This window comes from Chelonia mydas, chromosome 4, assembly GCF_015237465.2.
Source record: "Chelonia mydas isolate rCheMyd1 chromosome 4, rCheMyd1.pri.v2, whole genome shotgun sequence".
Lineage (NCBI taxonomy): Eukaryota > Metazoa > Chordata > Testudines > Cheloniidae > Chelonia > Chelonia mydas.
In genome coordinates, this window is record NC_057852.1 from 127,387,236 (window position 1) to 127,411,558 (window position 24,323).

General features: G+C 42.7%; 2 protein-coding genes across 4 annotated transcripts in view; one reads left to right on the forward strand and one right to left on the reverse strand.

Annotated features, from left to right (window-relative positions):
- Nucleotides 1-17,008, reverse strand: part of POLR1A (RNA polymerase I subunit A) — a 54,763-nt gene extending 37,755 nt beyond the window's left edge. For 2 of the 3 annotated variants that reach the window (XM_037898276.2, XM_043544863.1), the window contains exons 1-12: nt 16,871-17,008; nt 15,745-15,949; nt 13,564-13,713; nt 13,380-13,487; nt 11,792-11,877; nt 11,560-11,669; nt 7,920-8,006; nt 7,051-7,153; nt 6,445-6,607; nt 4,449-4,622; nt 4,090-4,212; nt 1,306-1,533 (exon numbers count right to left, since the gene is read on the reverse strand). In XM_037898276.2, the coding sequence (XP_037754204.1) occupies nt 1,306-1,533; nt 4,090-4,212; nt 4,449-4,622; nt 6,445-6,607; nt 7,051-7,153; nt 7,920-8,006; nt 11,560-11,669; nt 11,792-11,877; nt 13,380-13,487; nt 13,564-13,713; nt 15,745-15,949; nt 16,871-16,947 (1,614 nt within the window). In that variant the 5' untranslated portion in view covers nt 16,948-17,008. Of the gene's footprint in view, nt 1-1,305; nt 1,534-4,089; nt 4,213-4,448; nt 4,623-6,444; nt 6,608-7,050; nt 7,154-7,919; nt 8,007-11,559; nt 11,670-11,791; nt 11,878-13,379; nt 13,488-13,563; nt 13,714-15,744; nt 15,950-16,261; nt 16,412-16,870 lie in introns of those variants that run through there. The other variant, XM_043544865.1, reaches the window with a different exon arrangement.
- Nucleotides 17,009-17,157: 149 nt separating this feature from the next.
- PTCD3 (pentatricopeptide repeat domain 3) overlaps nt 17,158-24,323 on the forward strand; it is a 39,868-nt gene continuing 32,702 nt past the window's right edge. The window contains exons 1-6 of the mRNA XM_037898282.2: nt 17,158-17,289; nt 19,202-19,251; nt 19,503-19,542; nt 20,733-20,778; nt 21,742-21,810; nt 22,890-22,994. Of these exons, the coding sequence (XP_037754210.1) occupies nt 17,186-17,289; nt 19,202-19,251; nt 19,503-19,542; nt 20,733-20,778; nt 21,742-21,810; nt 22,890-22,994 (414 nt within the window). The 5' untranslated portion in view covers nt 17,158-17,185. The remainder of the gene's footprint in view (nt 17,290-19,201; nt 19,252-19,502; nt 19,543-20,732; nt 20,779-21,741; nt 21,811-22,889; nt 22,995-24,323) is intronic.

The following is a 24,323-nucleotide window of genomic DNA, read 5'->3' on the forward strand; positions in this document are numbered from 1 at the left end:
GACCTAACCATAGAATAGTCTGTTCTCTGTATGTGTGTGTATATATCTTCTTACTATATGTTCCATTCTATGCATCCAATGAAGTGAGCTGTAGCCCACAAAAGCTTATGCTCAAATAAATTTGTTAGTCTAAGGTGCCACAAGTACTTCTGTTCTTCCAACCATCGAAGCAACTCATTTTCCTGACAAAACAAGATATCCAATCATAGAATATCAGAGTTGGAAGGGACCTCAGGAGATCAACTAGTCCAACCCCCTGCTCAAAGCAGGATCAATCCCCAATTTTTTTGCTCCAGATCCCTAAATGGCCCCCTCAAGGATTGAACTCCCTACTTTTGTTCTTCCCTCCTCCCTTTACACTCAGCTGAGCATAAAGAGGTGCACAACTCACCCACAAAGAGTTGGAAACAATATATGCACATTTAGGACAGTCTAAAATGAAAACTTACTATCTGTGGAAAAACCATGGAAGAAAGACATGCTGTCCAGCTTTGGTCACTAGGACAGTGACGCTGGAGCAACGAAACAGCTTCCTCTAAGCATCTCTCAAACATTAAGTTAATGTATCCTTTCAAACAACCTTGTTAAGTGTTATCCCCATTTTACAGATGGGAAACTAAGGGACAAAGGGGACATGATTCACCCTACCTCAAAGTCTGAAGGAGCTTGCCACTGAAATCAGACTTTCAAATTTGTGTCTTAACAAGGCCACGCTTCCTCTCACTTGCTACTCTGGTGGCAGTCTCAGCACAGGACATGGTTTGAATGTGCCAGGAGGCTGAATTCCCCTCTTGCCACTAGAGGAGGTCTTTCGAGGTCACAAGCTGAGTCATATCATCAGAACAAGAGAAGACTACTGCACTATTGCTGCTTGTGCTATATCTATTTTATGGGTATGCAGAACTACAGTTGTCAGGATTGTCAGCACGGTACCTTGACATTTAATATTAAAGTATAACAAAGAAAAGGATGAAAAAAAAAAAAAACAGTTTCAGGACTAAAAGAAAATGTATCTCGCTAGCTAAATCCACCCAGACCTCCAAGAGGAGCAGCATTCGTTAGCTTTACGGGATTGGGAAGTCATATGCAAACACCAAGAATTCAAGTGAAATGCAGGAAGGAAAAATTCCCTGAACCTAGAAGTTGTTCATTTCTCCTCAGACATCCACATGAGCTTCTCTAGCCACCAGATGAAAAGGTGAGGTACCTGGAACATTGTCCCAGCTTCACTTTGTAACCGGCTTCAACAGCCCCCACCTCCAAAAAACTCTTTACCCTACTGGGTTGGGTTTGCACAGTACTCACAATTTTCATTCCTGGTTTTGGGACTCCAGTGGAAGGAGTGAGGAGCTGCTTAGCTATGGCTTCCCTCTGGGTCTGGCTGGTTGCACTCAACACCGTACGTGACCCGTCTTCATTAACGATCATGGAGGCACCAGGGTGAACATTTGGACCATTTATGACAGCCTGCCTCAGTTCTTTGACATTCCACGGAGTTACTGGCTGAGGGTAAGTCAATTTGGTAGCAAATACCTAACCGGGAAGAAAAACAGGCACAATGATCAATGAACAAGGTACTGCTGAACAGCAGCCAGTCGACAGACAGCCGAGTTTTTATTTCCAAAAGGTGCTGAGCACTTGGAAGAAAGATGAGGAGCACCCCAGCCATTTCTCCTATCTGCATCCTAACCCACATTATAATCCGCACACCCTCTTCAGGCCCCACAATACTGTTACCATCTCCTTGCAATCTATGATACACAACCTTTGATTTACCAAAAGGCATGAGGACAGATCCAACATATGACTTTTTATCTAAGTTTTGTTTAAATCTCCTTATATCAGGAAATATTTTTACAAGTTTATCAGTAGCCTTCTAAATTAACCATTTATTTATAATCTTCTTTTAGCTCTAGTAAATAAATCAAACTAAGTCATTTTTTCCTAGCCACATATCAGTCAGTGCAAAACAAAATAATTGGGTGCTGGATTTAGGTTTAAAAATGGTACTAGCGACTCAGAATGACAACTCTAAAACCACACATGAATGCAAACTAAGACAAAAAATGAAATCCAGAAATATCACAGTGACAAACTACAACGCCATGCAGTATCTTTGGGAACCACTGTATTTAATTTATAAATAGCTTATATAGCGTTGTGTTCTTCTCCATGGGGAAGGGTTATTATAACTCTGTGCTGGAATTAAAACCAGGGGAGACTGATTAACCCTGTGATAGTAAACAAGTCCGGAGAAGCACCACCTCTTGGTTGGTTTGCTTATACTAGGTCAAGCTGGGTTTCCCAGAGACTAAGAAAATAAATACAGGGCTCCTGGTATAAAAGGATGAGCCTGAACTGACTTGGGGTCTTCCTTTCAGCAAATGGACAGGACCTTCTTTCCAAGGAAAGGCTCTGCCTCTTGCTGCAGTGCTGGAAGGGGCATGGGCCTACCAGACCCCCCACGTGAAATATGGGCGATTTCTGGTGAATGTGTGTAGGAAACATTGTAGGCTTTTTTAAATATATATTTATTGTTATACATCTATGTGCTTTCCTCTGTTAAGAATAAATGTACTCTGCTGAGTCACAGTTACGTGGTAACTTGTATGTGCTGGCAATACACTGTTCATAGCCCAGAGAGAGAAAGCAACACATAGGAGTTGGCCTTTAGGCAGACTGACTTGCTGGGGATATCAGTGTACAGCAGGGCACTGTGCAGCCTTAAAAACACTGTTCAGAAGGCAGTGGGCACACAGTTCCCTGCCCCCAATCAGGTGACAGCTGAAGGTCTGAAGTCCTGACTGGGTGCCCCTAGAGAGGACCCCAAAGGTGGTATGCAGGTGCAATTACCCCAAAACTGCGATAATTGCCATATTAAAGAATTTTCACTTCTAACAAATATATTTCTGTTCCTTCTTTGTGGTTTCACTACGATAAATGGGAAAATTTGTTCCTTCTCTGTTTTCCCCCTGAAGACAAGTAGAAAAATCCATTAACTATATAAACACATACACACACACACACACGAACAGAAATCATGATTTTCCAAAAGCAAACAGCTGATGACAAAAGAAAAAAAATACAATCAGTCATAGATCCATGAGTCTTAGACAGCGAAATGGAAAAGATGTTATGAGAACAGCCCAAGTCTCTAAGCTAATTAAACTCCACAAGCTGGAGCAAGGGAAATGTGATTGAAGTAAAAAAAAATTTTTTTTTAACAAATCACAGTAACACCCTTCCATATAGACCTTGTTGCACAGGCTGAGAATTCCAGCCACAGTAATTAGCAGAACTTTCAGGTCTTCAGAAGTGCCAGCAAGAGCTTCCCTTCAGTGTAGTTCTCTCTTTTGGGAGGAAACTGCAAGTCACTAGGGAAGGAATTAAGGCAGCTTTGCACCAGTGACTCATCACACTACCTTTACCTAAAGCTTGGCACAGGCTGCTGCGATGTTACAAAATGCAACATGCAAAGACTAGGGATAGGAAAATGGGAGCCGAGCTCTACTTAAAACGTTCAGTGGTTGTCAAGCTCTGATGACCCAATTCAGACCTTCCTCCTTCCAATCTCTTTCCCAGAGGCAATATTTAGTATAACAACTGGCAAATTTTCTGGTCTTCAACTATCTTTTTATTTTCTAAGGCATAGCCCTGTTTGCTGCTTTTACAGATCCAGACTAAGAGTCCTGTGGCACCTTATAGACTAACAGACGTACTGAAGCATGAGCTTTCATGGGTGAATACCCACTTTGTTGGATGCATGTCAGTAATTAGCAGACGTGCAACTGACAAAATGGGTATTCACCCATGAAAACTCATGCTCCAATACATCTGTTAGTCTATAAAGTGCCACAGGACTCTTTGTATCTTTTTATTAACACAGATGTAACAAACAGATTACATGTAAGGGGAATCTGCTTTGCAGGATAACGGAGATACTGTGAGAATCAGGGGCTGTGGGGTAAGAGACTGGATCAGTCAGTGAATATACAAATTTAAAATTGGTAACTTCATTGTCAAATATGCTACACTGCAATCCCACCTACAGGCTTGTCCTAACATACCTAATACTTCATTTTTCCTTACCATAGGAATACCAATCTCATTGGTAGCAATGTACATGTCAGGGCAGATAACTGACCGAGCAGCATAATCCACACGTTTTCCCATCATGTGCTTGCGGAACAGTCCTTCCTTTTTCTCCAGTATCTTTGAAAGTGGAAATTAAAAGAATGATAAAACAAAAAAGTGCAGAAGTTACAAATATACTGTATCAAAATATCCAACGAGTCATTCAAACTCAAAAGATACTATAGTGATGAGTGCCATGGAAATGCCTACAAATTAAACACAACTACTTCACTTTTCATACTTATTCCCTTCGTGCTTCTCTCTATAGCTGTCTTAGTCTAGTGAAGTCTGTTTGAGACTCCCTTGACTCTCACCTGACGGATACCAGGATATTTTTCTGTCATTAGTTTGTCCATGTCACTGTCGAACACAATATTGACATGGCTCTGAAGACGAATCCAAATGTTGTACAGTTTATCTGCAGTGCTCTGCCCTGAGATCATAGCCAGGACTGAGCGATCCAGTGATTCCAATGGCTCATCTGTCACCTGTGGAAACGTACGAGAACCAGGATTTAAAAAATTCAATTCCTGTTTTACCAGCCTTGTGTTTATAGCATTAAGCTCTCAAAGGAAATCACAGCTGAAACGTGGCTCATTTTTGTCCACCTGATTAAATCTAAGAAACATAATGAATCATTAACAAGAGACATGTTACTTTTAGATTATCTCAACATACTGTGTTGGGCTGTTCTGTTATGAAACCTCAAAAATTAAACAGGGTCAGGCCTTGTTAGCCCCTGGATAGGAGACTTCCAAAGAAAACAATATGTAATACACAGCGATAGGGATTAAATAGTTGGTAACTAAATAAGTGACAGTCTCCCATCCGAGTCAGCATTGAGTGAGTGACCCAGCAAGATGCTAGGAGCCACTGTACTGCTGGGAGACACCATCTTTTGGATAAAAATAATCCAAAATCTTAATTTCTCACAATCATTAAAAACCCTACGCCATTTTTTCATAAGAGGTATTACAGTCTGTGCCATGGCCAATTTCCAAACACAGTTAATTGCATGCCTATCTCAAGCAGTTTCAAATAGCTGAAGATAAAGCTCCACCTAGTGGTGAAACTCCAAGTGATTAAAGTAATTTACAATGCCTTCAGTGAGGTTATTGTAATGAACGTAAATCAAAAGGAGTATTTAGTTTAGCTGATGCCAAGCATGTGTGTCAAAGAGACATCATAACATACAGCAACCCTGGACTATATACCTGGAGAGAGGCACTCAATTGGATTACAGTTTATTTCTAGTCCTACTTTTTTTTAAGGTTTAGCATGTTTCGAACTGGAATTGGGGAGTTCCTCTCCTAGCTAAAAGGTGCAAATGTTTCTTATCTGAGGATGAGAAACACAGAACATGTTTGACAGAGACCCAGGACTGTAATTTACCATGTTTGTACAGCACCTAGCGTAACAGGGACTGACCTAGTTAAGGCCTGTAAGTGCTACCTCAATCTAAATGTTAAAAAATATAAATCATAATAATAGAAGTAAAATATTTGGATGCCACTCCACAGTCAGGAGTGCAACCATAAAGGAGAGTACTTAAATCTGGGGGAGAAAGGCCCCTATGCAAGTGTTGGGCATACCCTGATTGCAGCTAAAGTGGCTCATATGTTAAATTCAGAAATCATCGGTACAGGGCTTCCCCAGCACTCCCCTGGCAGCTCTCAATATGATCCAACTGGGAAATGACGTGGGTCTGGATGTTTCAGAGGATTGGTGACTGGATATGGAGCTTTCCACTTCTAGTTCACTCATGTGAAAACAGCTTAGGTCAGCAGTGACTGAACATTGTTACCAACTGCTATTTTGTGGCCTGAGTGAATTAGTTGATGCCAGCCTAGCTACTAATGGGCAGTACTCACCATAACTGGCACTGCTTAGCCTCAGAAGCTGAATTGCCCCTTACCCACAGTGGTAATCCCACTTCCTGCATCTCAGCAAGGACATATGTTTAGAGTAGAATGGCAGAAACTTCCACTTTGGTGGTCTGTGCCATACCAACCCAGTGAACAGAGGACTTCACTCTCCAGTGCTAGTTGCCCATTCTCTCTTACACACCAAACATTCACTTTATTAATAAATGCAGAAAAATCAACAATAGAAGTCTGTGAGCAAACTGGTTTCCCCTTGCAGCAGGTGTCCTTGGGACAATAGCATACGAGCCCGGCCACGCAGAGACCCTCTCCAGTCATAAATGGCCTGCTGACCCACTCTACGATCTTTATTAGAGCAGTTTTAGAGTCTTCTTGAATTTTACATTATTTTTTCACTTTGGATACTCAGGTATGCGGCTGCTCTTACCTTCTGGATTTCATTCTCTACAAGCTGTATTGGTTGACTTTGTTCTTGAGCCATGAAAGCCAGAAGCTTCCTTATTAATTGGACATCTTTCATGACAGCCTGCAAGTTCACAGTTTGACCATTTGTAAACATCTGATCTCCAAGACGATTCACAGGACGATACCTAAGGCAGGTCGTACTCATTATACAGGGATAAAGCCAATAGAAACAATAACCTCCTGCCCGTCCCCCCGCCATCTTCATTACATTAGAAATAGCAATGTGAACTATTAGTTCACATGCAACCTTTACAAGCAACATTGTCATGCTGAAAGATCACTCCTCTTATAAGAAATTCCACTGGTACAAACAAGTACATATTATCACACAGTTACTATAGTAATTTGGAACATTACTTGTAAATAGCATTTCAGTCCTTCAATAGTTTTCCCAGGGAACCTGGTGAAAGACATCTTTGATTATTATTATTGGGATTTTTCCTGAATTACATTACTCTTCTAACATTATAACAGAGCACAACCTATACCCTAGGAGTCTGCATTTCTGACTTTTGCAAACAGTATGTGCCAATAACTAAATTCTACAAAGTTTCACAAGTTTTGTTACCTGGAAGGTGGAACCACAAGGAGATCTAGAAAGAACATATCAGGGCTGAATCCTGAATTCTCACCCACCTCCAGACCAGAGAAGAGGTGATTTAGAAAGAAACCTAAGTAGTACAGAGAAGAGATAAAACTTGAATTAGGTCTGCTGTACTCTAGGCATCCAAACTCACAAATGCATTTGGTGATGGACTAATGGCATTTAACTGGTTTAAAGATCTAGACCAAATGCTAAATACCAATGGCATCCACCACACAAACAAATTAAATTATTTACTAGTCAGTAGTTATTTCTTGTCCTTATGCTATTATAACCTTCAGGGTTTTGTTTTATATATGCATGTCCTTGGGTTCCTATTACTTGCTATAAAAGGAAAGGAGGTTCTGTATTATAAAACGGCCAAATGAAAACACTTCTAATTAGCCTTTGACTTAGCAATATCCTATCTGGTTTGCCACATCTCTCCAAAGAGCCACATGAGCAAATGTCAATGCTGTTTCACAGGATATTATGTTCCACTCCCCCACATCACTTGGTCTCATTGTGTATACAATATATACTAGACCTGTATTCTATACAAAAAAAAAAAACACACCCCCAAAACCCTATAATAAGAGAACATGTAAGTTGTAAAGTAAAGAAATATCAGATTTTAGGTAGCCTATATAAACTTATTTCTGCATACACATTATGATACAGATTTTAATTTAATCCCCAATTTAGATCATTATGCTGGGCACTGTACAAACAAAGAAAAAAAAAATCATTATCCGCCCTGATAAGCTAAAGAAACAAAGATGAAAGGTAGGGGATAGGAATACAACATATAAGCATTGAGAAATCTGAAGTAGCTTTGGTCTAACAACAGTTACCTTCATTCTTCCACAGAGCCACAATGTGGTCTTTGGCAGTGATGGGTGTCAAGTAACCTCTTTTCCCCAACTGAGTCTCATCTATAACTGAGGGGTGAAAAAAAGTTATTTTGATATATTCCCTTTCGATAGTAATTGTGAAAAAGTCAAATTCTGCTTCCACTTAGAGAAAGGAATGGAAAGGAGCAAATCAACAGAAAACACAACTGACTGAGCACCATTTGCTGGCATCTGCAACGGCGCTTTATTGATGCAACCTATGTTAAGGGGAAATCAAGTTAAGTAAACCAACTGCTTTTCAAGTAAAATTAAAATAAAATATGCATGATATGACAGTCATGAAGCTGGTCACAGTCTACAGAATTGAAACAATTAAAGCCAAGTCTGACATATACATTTTAGGAGGTGTGTACAAGTCCAGATTAGTTCAACAGGAAAAATTTACCCTGTGGATTACCATAGGGAAAACGTATCCAACTTCACATGAAAGATTTCCCTTTCTTCAAGTAATAAATACACAGATCTGATACAATAGAGCTACAGATTGCTTGCCTACTTTGGGGCAGAACCAGGATCTGTCAGTCACTGGCAAGGGAATGAATGTCCGGGCTCCAAAAGGTCCCTTCATTTGTGACAGCTTCTACAGCCAGAATTCCATCTTACTTCCTAGAGACTGTAAAAACGAGTCCGGTGGCATCTTAAAGGCTAACAGATTTATTTGGGTGTAAGCTTTCGTGGGTAAAAAAACCCACTTCTTCAGATGCATGGAGTGAAAATTACAGATGCAGGCATTATTATACTGACACATGAAGAAAAGGGAGTTACCTCACAAGTGGAGAACCAGTGCTGACAGGGCCAATTCAATCAGGGTGGATTTAGTCCACGCCCAATAACTGATGAGGAGGTGTCAATTCCAGGAGAGGGAAAGTTGCTTTTGTAGTGAGCCAGCCACTCCCAGTCCCTATTCAAGCCCAAATTAATGGTGTTAAATTTGCAAATGAATTTTAGTTCTGCAGTTTCTCTTTGAAGTCTGTTTCTGAAGTTTTTTGTTCAAGTATAGTTACTTTTAAATCTGTTATAGAATGTCCAGGAAGATTGAAGTGTTCTCCTACTGGCTTTTGTATGTTACCGTTCCTCATGCCCGATTTGTGTCCATTTATTCTTTTACGTAGGAACTGTCTGGTTTGGCCAATGTACATGGCAGAAGAGCACTGCTGGCACATGATGGCATATATCACATTAACAGATGTGCAGGTGAAGGAGTCCCTGATGGTGTGGCTGATGTGGTTGGGTCCTCTGATGGTGTCACTAGAGTAGATATAGGGACACAGTAGGCAACGAGGTTTGTTACAGGGATTGGTTCCTGTGTTAGTGTTTCTGTGTTGTGGCATGTAGTTGCTGGTGAGTATTTGCTTCAGGTTGGGGGGCTGTCTGTAAGTGAGGACTGGCCTGCCTCCCAAGGTCTGAGAGAGTGAGGGATCATTTTCCAGGATAGGTTGTAGATCGCTGATGATGTGCTGGAGAGGTTTTACCTGGGGGCTGTATGTGATGGCCAGTGGTGTTCTGTTATTTTCCTTGTTGGGCCTGTCCTGTAGTAGGTGACTTCTGGGTACCCTTCTCGCTCTGTCAATCTGTTTCCTCACTTCCCCAGGTAGGTATTGTAGTTTTAAGAATGCTAGAGACTGTTATCTATACAGTGGGGGAAAGAAATCAAACAATATTTTCTCCTACTGTTGAGCATGGGAATAATTTCCCCCAAACAAATTAAACCTGAATCTTAGGATGTCCATTTCTCTATTATGGATGATTGATTCCTTTGTCTCCAGGGTGGGCCAGAGGCGTGGACCTTATTACTCAAAAAGAGGAAATTTTCACTAAGCTCACATATTCTTCTTCATACTGAGGCCCACAGATCAGTTTTAATGAGATCCTCACAGTAGTGTGCCTCCTGGGAAGGAAGGTAAGATTGTTCTTTAAACACCGATATCCAGAAGTAAGACAAGTTAGATGTCCTCTGTCTTCCCCCTACAAAGGCACTAAAGCCTGCAGACGACTTCTGCCAAAAATATCATTGGCTAACGACTGGATGACCAATACGTAGAATTTGGTGAATTTATGTGGCCACCTAGCCCGTCTCATTACAGGAGATATAAGACTTCTCTGCCATGGGATTGTCTGGGCTCTTAAAGACTGGCCTTTGATGGCTGATAGAAGGAAACATTTCTTGAATACGCTTTGAGAACGAATGCTATGAAGAAGGTGAGGACTACTTGTCTGGCCAAGAAGTCCAATACTGCATCTCATCAGAGAAAGCTCTCAAATTTGGAAACTCACCTGATTAAAGATAGCAGCTACTTTAATGGTTAGAAAGTACAACAATATCATCCACAGGGCATATTGACCAGAATGAGGTCTCAAAGTGATGCTCTACGACCTTGTAGGAGTGAAATCTGAGTAGTCACCCAAAGAAAATGTTTAATGTTGGAAATTGCAAAAAACATCCCACAATAACACACTCTTGAACATGCAGAGAATAACAATGCAGAGCTTTGACACTCATTCACCCACATTACAGCCCCTTGGAAGGAAGTCATGGTAGTTTCGCTTATTTTATCATGGTAGTTAAACCAGGGTCTTTGCACCAGTCAGTAGAATAAGCTGTCTGTTGACATCCTTTTAGTGGCTAAGAAAGGATTAAATCACCATATCCATTTTAAACCTGTCTGGTTCTGGACAGAGGATCAGTCTTTCAAGAATAGACCTGCTCTGTGAGAAAAGTATCAGGAGGTCCAGTGCTAGGCGAATCAGGGCTAAGAACCAGTCTCTTCAGCCAAAACAGCACAAAAACAGTATCACTGATATTCTTGTCTTTAGTCCTAAGGAGTAGAGGAAAGACATACAGCAGAGGCCAATGCTAACTCTAGAACACTTTGTCACTTCACATCCCTAGTCCTCACAAGTGGAGACACAAACAAGATGCTTTATTGCAGATGCAAAGAGATCAATCAGCAGCCCACCAAACTGACTAAAAATGAGTGAAGATACCTTCAGGTGCAGGCTCCACTCTGTTTAATACAGCTTCTGTCTTGTAAACCATTCTGCCTTGATGTTCATCTCTGACGTGCAGTGCATACAGAGATAGGAAACTGCTCTTCCCATGAGAGAAGTTTATTTTGTCTGTGGGATTATCATTTTCTTCCTAGTTTGTTTATGAAAAATCCCAGAGACATGTTGCTTGTTATGACCAGAAAAGACTGTTGTCTATGGAAGGAAGAGAGTTCCAAGACATTGATGAATCACTGAGTTACAGCAGCTGGATGTTTGTGCTTTCTCAGCCTAGCTCTCTCCCTGAAATCAGCAGGGGTGCCAGCTGCTACAGCAACTCAGAAAGCAAAGCCAAATTATTGAGCTGACTTATAAATCAGATATTTGAAATAAAAAGCTGGAATTTTCCTCAGAAAAATCTCTGCAGCACGGAGGGCTGGTTAAGTACAGAAAACTGGAGGGAACTTTAGATCTGGCTGTGCCCCCGAGTTGCAAGCATGCTGAAGTGCCCATTGTAGTTGATCTGTGACCCTTAAGTAAGATGAAAAATACAAATATTATACTACTATTTGCACAGAACAAAAATGTGTTTTACTTGCTGGCTCCTCCAAGATGGCCTCTTTGCCAGACTTCTGCTGTACCACAGTGGGGTAGGTTACTGTCAACTTGCTATTGTGCTCTTTCCGTACCTGTGATCTTCTAGATCTTGAAGAAAAGTAGGAAAAACAAAAGGCAGTGTAATGGTTCGCAATGTTTGAATGACTATTTATATTACAAGAAACAAATCCACAAGGCTACTTGCTTTCTCTGCACACAGTCATACTTACTTGCAGTTTGGGCATCTCTTTGAAGTCATATGCAGTTTCCAAAACTGTGCAATCAGTTTACTCCTACACTCACACACGTTTTTTACCTAAAATGGAGAAAAATAAAACAAAACCCAAAGCCTTAAAAATGATAAAAGTGACAATAAAAGCTACAATTTAAGAGGTACACACACAAAACAGATTTTATTTCTAATGCTGAATAATAGCAGTTAATTAAATTTGCCTTTACTGATTAAATACATGCCTTAATCACCTAATTTCCCCTTCAGCTGAGATTCTCCCAAATTCTCCAGAGACCCAAAGATTCCCCAGATTTTTTTAAATCCACCCTATATGTGGCTAACAATCTTTCAGACAAGAATAAATTAATGGGATACATTTTGGCCAGAGGGATCACTGACTGACACCTAACTGGGACTGTGTGTGTCTTGTCTTCACAGTGCTCCTGGTACCTGGTGGCTTAGAGAATGGGACAAGAAATTAAATCTCGGACTTTAGGCAGCGTTGACATTAGACTTTTGAAATGTCTTCCCCTTACTGCCTTAGCCCCAGCATGGTTATGCTGATGGTAGCAACAGCAGAAACACTAGTGTAGGGAGAGTACTGGTGTTTTTACCATGTTATGTAACCTGATCATATAAAGTCCTGTGTGAGAACTCACACTGCTGTTAACGGGAGTCCGACATGCAGCAGGATTGCAGGATAAGGCACCTGTAAGCATCCTGTAATTAGGACTGGTAGGAGAATACATCCCAGTCCTCAGAAATAGACAATGTGTTAGCATTTTAACTGTCACAATAAGGCTTTGCAGGTATCCCCCACCCCCAACTGAGGCCGACAGGCAGTGGGGTGTCAACATTTCCATTACTGCTAGTTTCACTGTCTAATTCTAAACCCAAGACTATGCTAGCGGGTCTTTGAAATCAGAAAGGCTACAAATTTTGAGTCAAAGCTTAAATTGTGTACAAAACAGAAAAATTTGTGGAGCGGCAGTAAATCTTCAGAATCTGCAGATTTTTCATGCCAAAGGATTTCTGTTGTCCTAAGAACACATAAGAGCTTCATTATAGCAACATTCCTCTCACAAGGAACAAGGGACAAACTCAAGAAAGATAAACATTGTAGGCAAATTACTTTACCTGATTATAGCTATTCTGTGGCTTGTTCACATAGGATATCCTAAGATATTTAGATACATACAAAATATTCTTGACTTCTTAAAAGGACCTGCTACAGCCTCAAGTACAGAATATTTGCAAGACGGCTTTAATGACTGTTAGTTTTATCTCATTTACATAATTATTCTCAAAGCACTATCAAATTATTTCCCTTCACACATGCACACAAAATGACACACACACCACAAACAACACTCTTTTGGGATGGTACTAAGTTCTTATTCTGTTATGGATCCAATGGCAGCTCCACTATAAACGCTTGGCCACAAGTCACCTTTTTTCCCCCTCTAAAGCAGCAGCATTCACAACTCTAGGATAAAATCTGGAAGATACCTGACCAAACTACTTATTTAAAGAGGTACACACATGGCAAGCCTGAGATTCCAAGAAAGATCACTTATTCTACTTACATGTGAGCACTGATCTCCTAGTTGATTATTTTGTAGTATTTCATTCACATGACGATTTAACTCTTCTTCGATGTCTAAACCAGATGCATCTGTGTTTTCATCCAAAAACTGAAAGACAGAGGAAGAGAAAATTAGCATCATCACACCATTACAATGCTGCAAACTCAAACAAGGGGATACCTACCCTATTCAGGATGGCCTCAAGATCACAGACCGCATGAAGCAATCCCCTCTCCAAGACCTTCAGCTGGCTAAGCAATAGGTGAACCACAGCTCGAGTACAGGTCAGCAAGTGACAGTTTAAACAAGAACCTCGGATCAGAAGGTATAATTTCTGAAAAGAAAAGAAAAATTAGTCTGGTAGATTTAATGGTGTGGAAAATAGAAGAACTGGAGGGAAGTTGGCATTTTCCTTAAAACGAATCAGTGTTATCTGGAAGACAGAAGTTACCAGTCTGCAATACAGAAAGTCTCTAGCTTCCAATGCTCTCAAACAGGGAAGGGTTTCCTTGAAGCCCTGAGCCCACCCATAAGAGCCAGCTTCTCCCTCCACATCCCGGACAGCAGCAGAACTGCTTCATTTTATTTCTATTCAGGTTCATATACCATACCCCTCGCCATGGTATCTGAGACTCTATGCCCTGATCAAGGAGAAAGAAGCATCCAGAGGTAGCATCCTGCTTCAAAACAGCTGATGAGGCTCAGAGTGAAGGACCTTTTCATATTTATAAAAGTTAGTTTGGGGATAATAGCTACCCACTGATTTTGAATTAGCTGCAGCATGTTACAGAGATGTGAGACTTTGCGTATGGACAGCACCTCCCAGGATCAGGTATGCATGGAGTGCCCTCAAGTTCTACTGAAATCAACAGGAGTTCAGCATCTCTCCTCAGCCACTCAGCATACTGCAGGATGTAGCTCTTTGGGCTTTCCTTCACTTGGATATTTACCTAAACAGCTCTTCCAGAATTCTGGACTAGTGAGTTGGTATCAGCTCCTGTGTGATTGCTCTTACTCCACAATACCTATTTAAATAAATTTCCAAGTGTAGACAAGCCCTTAATGTCTGTAAAGCCCTTTGAGATTTTGGATAATAAGCAATATAAATTAAATGCTAAACTGAAGTATTATTACTAATTTGTAATATTACTAATAATTATATTATCAATTTGTGTTTAACCAAGGCACATCTTACAGTAAATGGTACCATTCAAGTATTACATCCTCAGTACCTCATAAATAAGGCTGTGACTTTCCAGGACCTCCATGGCTTCTGCAGCCAGCAGGTGCGACTGACCTCAGGGCTGCTCAACCCCCACCCCCAACTGGAGCACCAGTGGGTGCTCCAGAGTCCCATCCCTCCCCGCACACTGCCTGGAGCACCAGCGCGCACCCCGGAGTCCGTCCCCCACTCCCTCCAGTGCACCAACGGGCACCCCCGGAGCCCTCCAGATTTTGTCAGGGGTATATAGTTCAAGTCATGGACAGGTCATGGGGCTGTGAATTTTTGTTTATTGACCGTGACTGGTCCATGACTTTTACTAAAAAAAAAACATGACCAAATCTTAGCCTTACTCAAATAAAATAGCATCTGCTTGCAGTGAATGTTATAGTGAACTGGAGTGAAAGTCTGAATGGTTTAAGTACATTTCAATGGACTTTCACTCCTCTTATAAAAAGAAAAGGAGTACTTGTGGCACCTTAGAGACTAACCAATTTATTTGAGCATAAGCTTTCGTGAGCTACAGCTCACTTCATCGAATGCATCCAATGAAGTGAGCTGTAGCTCACGAAAGCTTATGCTCAAATAAATTGGTTAGTCTCTAAGGTGCCACAAGTACTCCTTTTCTTTTTGCAAATACAGACTAACACGGCTGCTACTCTGAAATCTGACTCCTCTTATAGTGAAACTTCACTGTGCTTATACTGAAATTTCATTCCACCATAAATTAGTTCTGCTATATTAATCTTCTCTATATGTCCTCTGGCTAAGTAAGGAGGAGTGGTGTATACATTGCTACTACAAAGTCGAATGTGACCCTTCGCTCCTCATTTTACTACAGTTTCTTCTATTAGGTGAAAAAAAGTTTGGCTAGTCTTACTACAGAGGTTTCTCACTGTAAGTGAAGGCATGGCAATAGCAAGTGGGAAAGGGAGGGAGGAATCATTTGACTATTACAGTGAATATGTGTTTAAATTTAAGTCCTTTTGATGGAAGACATTTCACCAGAGGAGGATTTCCCTGTATCACTACCTACTGAATCCTTAATAATCTTCAAAGATCACTAGCTCTGAAAGACACTAGACTACTAGCTAGTGAAGACTAGTCTACAACATTAACACATTCTCAGCAGCATATACATACATCAAAAAATAGAGGATTGTAGACAGTCAGTGGCAGATCTATGTGGCCTAGGTGTCCGGGACAGTTGTTGAAGTCCTGCATACAAGTGGTACACACTTCTTTGGCATCAGGAGGTCCCAAAGACAAGTCATACAGTCCATTTACTGATGGGTTGCCCACGTTATCTAGGTAACGAGGGTTGCTTATGGCTTTTACACTTAGTTTCCTAAAGATGAAAGAAAAACAAAAAGTTACATCTATGACGGCAGATATTGTTAACTTTGTATATGCTTCGGTGTTACGAGTAACAGCAAAAAAGTTAGGGAAAACGATCACGTCTTCCTCCTCCCCCTTTTTTTTTGTGCATTTGCCAGCACTTTGTGTATAGTCAGTTTCACTTGCTTCCTCTGTATACCCAGTTATAGGGCCACATCTATAGAAAACTTTTCCTTAAAGGCTCTAACCACTGCACCACCAACAGTGGCAGGAATGCCAGGCACGCTAGTCACGACGCCCAAGGGAATACTCCTATTCTTACCAGAAGTACCATTTTTAATAACCACAGGGTCTGCTCCCCGGCAGCACGCAACAGCAGCTCTCCCTCCGCAGTTGGCTAAAGTACCCTCCCTCCTGGGAGCACGCACCAGGTCCTCTTCTCCCTTCCACAACAGAAGAGGGCCACCTCCTCTGCCCCGCTCCCACCCAGGCTGGGGCTTCTCCTCTCCACTTTAGCTCCCATTCTATGGCATAAGACACCCCTTCCCCTGTCTCCACCCCCCCCCCCCGTGTTGGCAGCCTCTTTACCCCCCCCCCCGCCTCATAGGCTGCATTTCACCACAGCCCCCCTCCAGCCTGGGCTGCCCCAGACCCTTCTCTAGTCTCCACTCTCCCGGCCCCCCCCATGCTGCGCTGGGCTCCAGGAGCGGGGCAGGCACAAGGGCGCCGACCTAGCTCCCTCCAGCCCAAGGGGTGGGGGTGGGGGGGTCTCTCAGAAATAGAGCCCAGCACAACGGGCGATCTCCCACCCAGGGACTACACGTCCCAGCATGGCATGCGCCAAGGGTCCATGGGGTTCTGGCCGCTCGGCGGCGCAAGGCATGCTGGGAGCAGTAGTTCCCGCGGGGGCCCTCCGGGCTCCGGTCCTCACCTGATCTCCTCGGCCGTGTACATCCCGAAGGAAATACCGGCCAGCCGCCGCCACGGCACCTCTCTGGGCGGCCTCATGGTGGGCGCTCAAGCAGCTCCCTCCTCCCGCTCCGGCACCAGAAACTCCCACAACGGGTAGCCACTGCGCCACGAGCACCACGCGGCCCCAACTGCGTTCCCGCACTCAGGGGGAGGGACCGTCCCTGGACGATACCAACTCCACTTCCTGGAGAAGGGTGTCTCCCGCTTCCCTCCTCCTCACAGCGGCAAATGGTACCGCCCCTGCTTCCCAGCAGCCCCCGGGCGGGACGCTAAGATGGCGGGAAGGTGGTTGCAGCATAGCTCCTGGCGGCGAGCGATGCTGTTGAGCGGACGCTGCAGCTTACGGCTGCCCAGCACGGGGAAGGGAGCGAGCAGCAGGTAGGAGCAGGGGCCGGGCTGGAGAGCGGCTCCGCGTGCCCTGGGCTGAAAGAGCCGGTAACGCGGGTGGGCGGGCAAGGCGATGAGGCCAGCGCCTGCGCCACGAGAGCGAGTGAACGGGCGCTGCGCCTGCGCAATGTAGTCACCCTTCACGGCGCGCTCTAGCCAGGTGCTGGAATTCATGCTGGTGCTCCGGGAACGGATCGGGAAACCGCGCGTGCGCAGTGGCCGTTGTGGTCCGCGGATGGGGTTACTGGGGTTGACTTTAAGACCCTACCGAAGTTAAATTGTCTGGTGGGGTCTGGCCGGAGGCTGTCAGCAGGGAATCTGCCTCCATTTGCGTGGGGGTTTCAGCTGCCCGGGGAGGGGTCTGCCCTGGCTGCATTAGCACTTACACGATTTTCAGGACCGGTTCTGGGGGAGCTAGCCCGTTGCTGATTTATTTTTAAACGGCCCCTTTTCCGGTGTGTACTGTTGTTAATTACGTTCATGGCAGTTGTGTGTGGGCAGAACTCCGGAGGACCCCATTGAACAAACAGAGTAGTAAACACTCACTGCGCTAGAGACCTTAGTTACAATCTAACAGAGAGATGAGGAAAGGAAAAAACTATATCGTGGCGGGGTTTTTTTAATAGCAGTGCTGAGAGACCTGGTTACAAAACGAACACACATCCCTGATCCTGCAGTGAGGTACATGTAGGTTCACTCTTTGCACAGGCTCAGGGCCAGTGTTTAGTCTTGTAGTGTATACCAGCCCCAGAGCTGTAACAAAGTTTGGGGGCACAGTCTAATACAAAGTTTAAGCCTGTTTATTTGATAGGAGCAAATAGATTTCAGTACAAATTACTCTTAAGTTAGATTGACATGAAAACCAAAGCGAACAAAAGAGAGGATTGCGTCAAAGGGCATTCTCTTATGTTCTGTGTGCTCTAGAGAGCAAATCATATCCAAATTCAGTGCAAAATGGCTAGCTATCTATAGGCTGCACAGTACGTAGAGGTGCGGTACACTCATTTCTGAATCACTCTACATCCTGTGAGCTCTTTGAAACAGATCTAATCTGTATTGATCTATAGTTGGTGTTGGCCCTGCCTTGAGCAGGGGGTTGTACTAGATGACCTCCTGAGGTCTCTTCCAACCCTAATCTTCTATGATTCTGTATAAGCATTCAATCTAGTTCCAGCTTCTAGCACAAAGCTTTGTGTTTGTGCAGGTAGTGCAAGTATTCAAAAACATGGAGGAGAGGGACAAAATCCTGAGAATTTATTTTTTAAATTGCCTTCCGTTTTTGGAACCTTTAGAGTTCACATTTTCAAGCTTTTCTCTAGAACAGTGGTTCCCAAACTTGTTCCACCGCTTGTGCAGGGAAAGCCCCTGGCGGGCCGGCCGGTTTGTTTACCTGCCGCGTCCGCAGGTTCGGCCGGTCGCGGCTCCCACTGACTGCGGTTCGCTGCTCCAGGCTAATAGGAGCCGCTGGAAGCGGCAGCCAGTACGTCCCTTGGCCCGCACCACTTCCAGCAGCTCCCATTGGCCTGGAGCAGCGAACCATGGCCAGTGGGAGCCGCGATCGGCCGAACCTGCGGACGCAGCCGGTAAACAAACCGGCTGGCCCGTCAGGGGCTTTCCCTGCACAAGCGGCGGAACAAGTTTGGGAACCACTGCTCTAGAAACTTGGCTAGAGATTCTCTTGTGATCACCTGATTCCTGGAGCTGGGGCTTTAAGAAAAACAACATATCACGAGGCTTGTGATAAAACCCCAAGGTTGGCAATACTGTGTAGGATTGCCACTGACCTGCATTTGTTATTGGTCTAGTTGCTTGCAATCCAGAATTCTGAAAATCCATTTCTGCAATACACATTAATGTGTGTGCTGATACTCAAAACCCTCATGGTCATGTTTGGTGTCTGTAGGCATTGTTCAGGAACTGCATCACTTCAGAAGACTGAAGCTGACCCAGGAGGTACAGTATCTTAATTATATAGTTCATTTTTACAGCTCTGCAAAATGTACTCTGTTATGTAGTTAAAATAAACAAGGCACCTAAAGAGGAATTTAAAACGTATTAGGTTCAGAATTGCCCATCTTAAATATCAGGAGTGCTATTTTTGACTTTTAACAGCTTAGAGTAATCAACAGTTTGGTTGTAGTTGCAGAAATGCCAGTCTCATGTTTGTGTTCTAACAGTAGTATGATCAATATTTCTTTTTGAAGTTACTGAAGAAGAAATTGTTGTTCCAAGAAAGAAAACTTGGTGAGTGTTAATATCCCATCTCTTTCTCTTCTCCCTCCGAGTTGGGGCCCCCGGAGTTTTTCTGACATGTGTCCCTCTACACTTTTGTGTATGCGAACAGTAAAGAAATCTCAGTTTTGTGTATTGTGGTATGAGGGAGAAAGTCAATGGGGAAACTGAATGAAGGGCTCTGTCTCCAGTAAGCCACTTTAAAAAACCTCTGTTTCAGTACTTTTGTTTTTTTCTTACTTAAAGACCATGTTTACTAGCCAACCAAATCTTACTGATCTTTTGGGAGGTTGCCTATATTGAGGCATATTTCAATATAGCTAAAATAAACTTTTGCCTAATTGGAGTAGATAAAATAAAACCAGGAGGAAGCTTGTATTTCTAAAACCTTGGAGAATGGATTATTGTGGAGGCGATGCTGAAGATATGGTATTGGGTGTACCCCACTCCATTCTTATCATTGCTAGTTGATCCATGGAGGGGAGCTGACTCGAGTGCAGAGTGAGTCTTACTAGTTATACTGCAGATCTAGAAGTGAGATATTAGAGGCAAACCAATATGGATGGGTGTGCTTAGCAATTGAATGTCAGTACAGCATGCTACCTGTGAAGGATTTGAGTTGGGATCCTTGAATTTGCAAGGCCTGGGAGCATTACAGAAAGGAGTAGCTCTTGGCACCATCAACTACATATCTTTCAATCAGCCCAAGAGTCACAGCATAGGTTACTATATCCAGTCCTCAGTCAGTGCAAGAATTGGTTTCTGTGATTTGAGGCTTTCAGAGATAACATTCTCTCCCTTACCCCTCTCCCCACAGTTCTCTCTCAACTAGTGCACCTGGCATGGGGGGGATGAAAATACATATACAGACACCATTTTTATAAAGTTTTAACTGTGTTGGCTGCAATGATTTCATACTAATTAAATAAATATATAATAGGGTATTAAATTAAATGGTTCAACACCACTTCATCAGTCAAGCTTTCATTCCCCTTCTTCCCTCCATGTCCCAAGAGAAAACGATGTATTTTAAATAGGATTAGAATATTTAGAGCATCATTTACTTGACAGTGCAATTTTTCTTAAAATCCTGATCCCTTGAGACTCTCAATTCATCTAGTACAGGACAAAAAGTTAATACATGGGATGAATTGATGTTGAAAGCCTGTTGCACGCTATTAATGCAAGTTTCTTAAATTTAGGGATAAACTAGCAGTTCTTCAAACACTTGCATCTACAGTAAACAGGGTAAGTACTTTCTTAGGTTATAATCAATCCTGTGGAACTGTGTAGTGCTGCTTTTTAATACACTAGACTTGCCTTCTGATGACCTTTTATATACCTGCCACAATCATAAGTGAAAAATGGGATCCTAGTTGCCATCTGAGCATAAACTTGCTGCATCATTCAGCACCTTGAGTCTTCTATGAATAACCTGTCTGAAGCTGTTGCTCTGTAGTAATATGTTAAGATCATTTGTCAGACCAGTGTTGAACTGTTAAAGAATGGAGGAGAGATTGCACATGCACTGTGGACCATAAGAGCCTATTTCTCAGTTGCCATGCACATTGTACAGCCATTCTCATCAGTGCAGCCTGAGTGCGAAGCATATTTTAAAATGCCAGCGTCTGATTTGGTAGAGTTTTACATTCATTATGCAAGGTGCTTGGTAGCAGAGAATCAGGCCCTTGGTTTTCACTCTGACTGTACCAAATGAGCCTGCTTAAAAAGCATTATAGACTAAAGACCAGAAATCTTCAAAATCAAGATTCTGTTAGTCACAGGAACAGAAAGTCCCAGAGAAGTTAGTGTTTGTTGATGATTCCTGGAATTAATAGCCCAATCATGCAAGGTGTTAAGAGCCCTTGGGTCCCGTTCATTTCTGTGGCAGTTAAGGCACTTGTTGCTTTGCAGGATGCTCTTCGTACCTTAGTTATTTAGGTTCCCATCTAATGTGATCATTGTATTAATAATGTATGTATACCTATTACGTACTTCTGAAAAACTGGTTAATCATTTATTCCCAAACCAACACATGGCTACATTTCAAACTGGTGAATTTTTTGCTAGATACATATATTCCTCTTTAAAATGGGGTAGAGAGGTGATTGCACTAGATCTGCTGACAGTCTCTTAATTTCAGAGATGAAATAAGATATATCTACAATACACCTGTCTAGAACTTTAAATTCTGCCTTTTTCTTTCTATAGGATCCTACAGCTGCTCATTATATGTTTCAAGATGACCCCTACCTTATCCCTAGAAACTATTTTGAGTTTGTAAGTATTCCATTTTGAAACTTTGATGAACTCTACCCCCAGTTATTAAGTCGGCAGCTTGGGGTTTTTTTAATTGAAAAAGAAAATAGTTTCTGATCAGTCGTTAAACGTGTTCAGAATATTTTTTTCCTTCAGTACTTATGGTCTCCTATTGATTATAAGGTTCTTCTGGGCAGGCTTGGGGCAACACCACCAAGCAGGCTCAGACCCCTGCTCTAGGCACTTAGCTGCCTGCTCCCTTTCCACTTTAAGAACTGCTACTGTTTCTTCAGTCTAATACCTTATCCACTGGCCTGCACTGCCAGACTCTTTGCTGGTATGCAGTTTTCGTTGAAGAATACAAACCTTTGCACAGATGGTGTTTATGTGCAATGATTACTCCGTTTAAATACTGTCTCTGGAGCTGATGCTTGCAACACAGTATACACTTGCAATTTAGTAAAATTTTGAAATAAAAATGTGAGCTAAAACATCTGTATAGAATTGTAAATGTATGTGTTGCTCTATGTACCATAAGAAACGAATTGTCCCAACTTGTAAGAGCTTACAGTCTTACACAGAATAGCCATATTATAATGGAGTGTGTGGAAAGAATAGTGTTGAGAGGAAGAAAGCTTTGAAAGAGAGAGAGGGTACTTGCAGAGCAGCAGCTGGTTTATCTCAAGCATGGAGGGCAGCAGATAGAAGGCATAAAGTCATGAGTGGGGCAGGGGACAGAATTGGAAGGAGTGCAATATAAGAGAAGGCAAGTAGAAGGAACGTAGGTTGGAGCAAGATTAAATGAGACCTTGAAAGTGAAGCGCAGGAACTTGAATTTGATGTGACTGGAATCCCATAAAAATTAGGATAGGGACTGATGTGATTTGAGAATGAAGATTGGAGAGGTGAAGTCAGAGAGGACAAGGCTGCTGTAGTCAATGTGAGATGGGGGTCGGGGGGAGCTTAGCAGCTGAGATAGCGAAGGAGTGTCCTCCTGTCCCTAAGAAGTGTTCATGCTCTGGGGGAGGCATGACATACTTGACCCCCAGAGGACTAGGTATTGTAAAGAAACAAACTTATCCCCTTTCCTTCCTATACAGCGTTTATTTTCGTTGTCCAAGGAGTCTGGGAAAAATGCTGCAAAGTACATTGTTAACGAATTCCCTCGATTCTTTGAGAAGGACATTGCGGAGCCTCATATACCGGTAAACTCTCTGCTCTTGTGGTCATGGTATCTCTACTTTTGCTATGTAGCAATATGGGCAGTAGGACTGTTTGTGTAAGGATTATAGGACTGGGCCCAAAAATTAGTCTAAAAATGGCAAAACCTTATGACTTACCACTAAATAACTGAGTGTTCTCTTGTTTACATAAGCTACATATCAGTTTGGGTTTACCAAGGGGAACAACTCTTAAGACCTCAGATAACATTTGTGATTAAAGTCAGTCAAGGCTTTTCAGGCAGAAGTAAGGAGTGAATGGATCTAGGTGATTTTTTTTTTTTTTTTTGTCTCAAGTTTGATTTTAATTCTAATGATTTTAGTGTTGATGGTCCAGTTGGTAAGTGACTGTCCAGTTAGGAAATGCAGTCCCTAATCCCCAGAAAATGATTCGCGCTACAGTCACTTCTATTATTACATTTTGGGGGGGCAGGGAAGATAGGAGCCATAATGGCTTTTAAGATGGGTAATACATTTCAGTTGGTGTCCTGGCTATTAGATGGTTCGAGCATTATTCTTGGTTGAATTCTGCACCAAAAAATTAAATTCTGCGCACAGTATTTTAAAATTATGAATATTTTATTTGTCAAAATAACAATATAATCATCCCAGTTTCAAATATTTTCATAATTTCTTTCAAAATACCTGTCAGCAAGTACATTAGTAACAATACAGATACCAAAAAAGATTCAGGAAATGTTTTTTGACAAAGAGATTCCTTACTAGGCATATTAATACAGAACTTTGAGTAATAATTCATTTAAACTACAATACAGAATTTAATTTCCCGCACCCCTCAGAAGAAGTGCAAAGGTGTGGGGGCGTCAGAGGAAATGGAGTAGCTGAGGGAGAAGGGAAGTAATTGCTGGGAAGGAGCCAGAGAGTGAACCTGGAAGTTGTTGGGTGTGGGTGGGGGAGATGTGGAATTAATTTGGTTGTTTTGAGCGGGGAGAGTTGAGGATTCTTCTCCATGCAAACCCTGGCTAACCCCTAGCCTCTCTCAGTCAAGCACATCTATCCCCATCCCCATGTGGTCCTGCACCCTCACTCAGCCCCCCCCCCCCCCCTTTCCTCCATCCCCATGTGTCCTTGCACCTCCCTACCCCTGTCCCCATGTGTATTTGTACCCCCCCATGTGCCCCTCACTGTCCATCCTCCCCCCCATATCCCACGCCTCCTCATCTGGTTCCATGGGACGGGCACTGTGAGGAACGCAGCCTCTTCTCCCCCCACATCCTCCGTTGACTGCTTGTGCCTGGGAGTGGCTGCCCTCTGTTCTGGTGCCACAGCAGCCCCTAGTGGGTAAGAGGCATA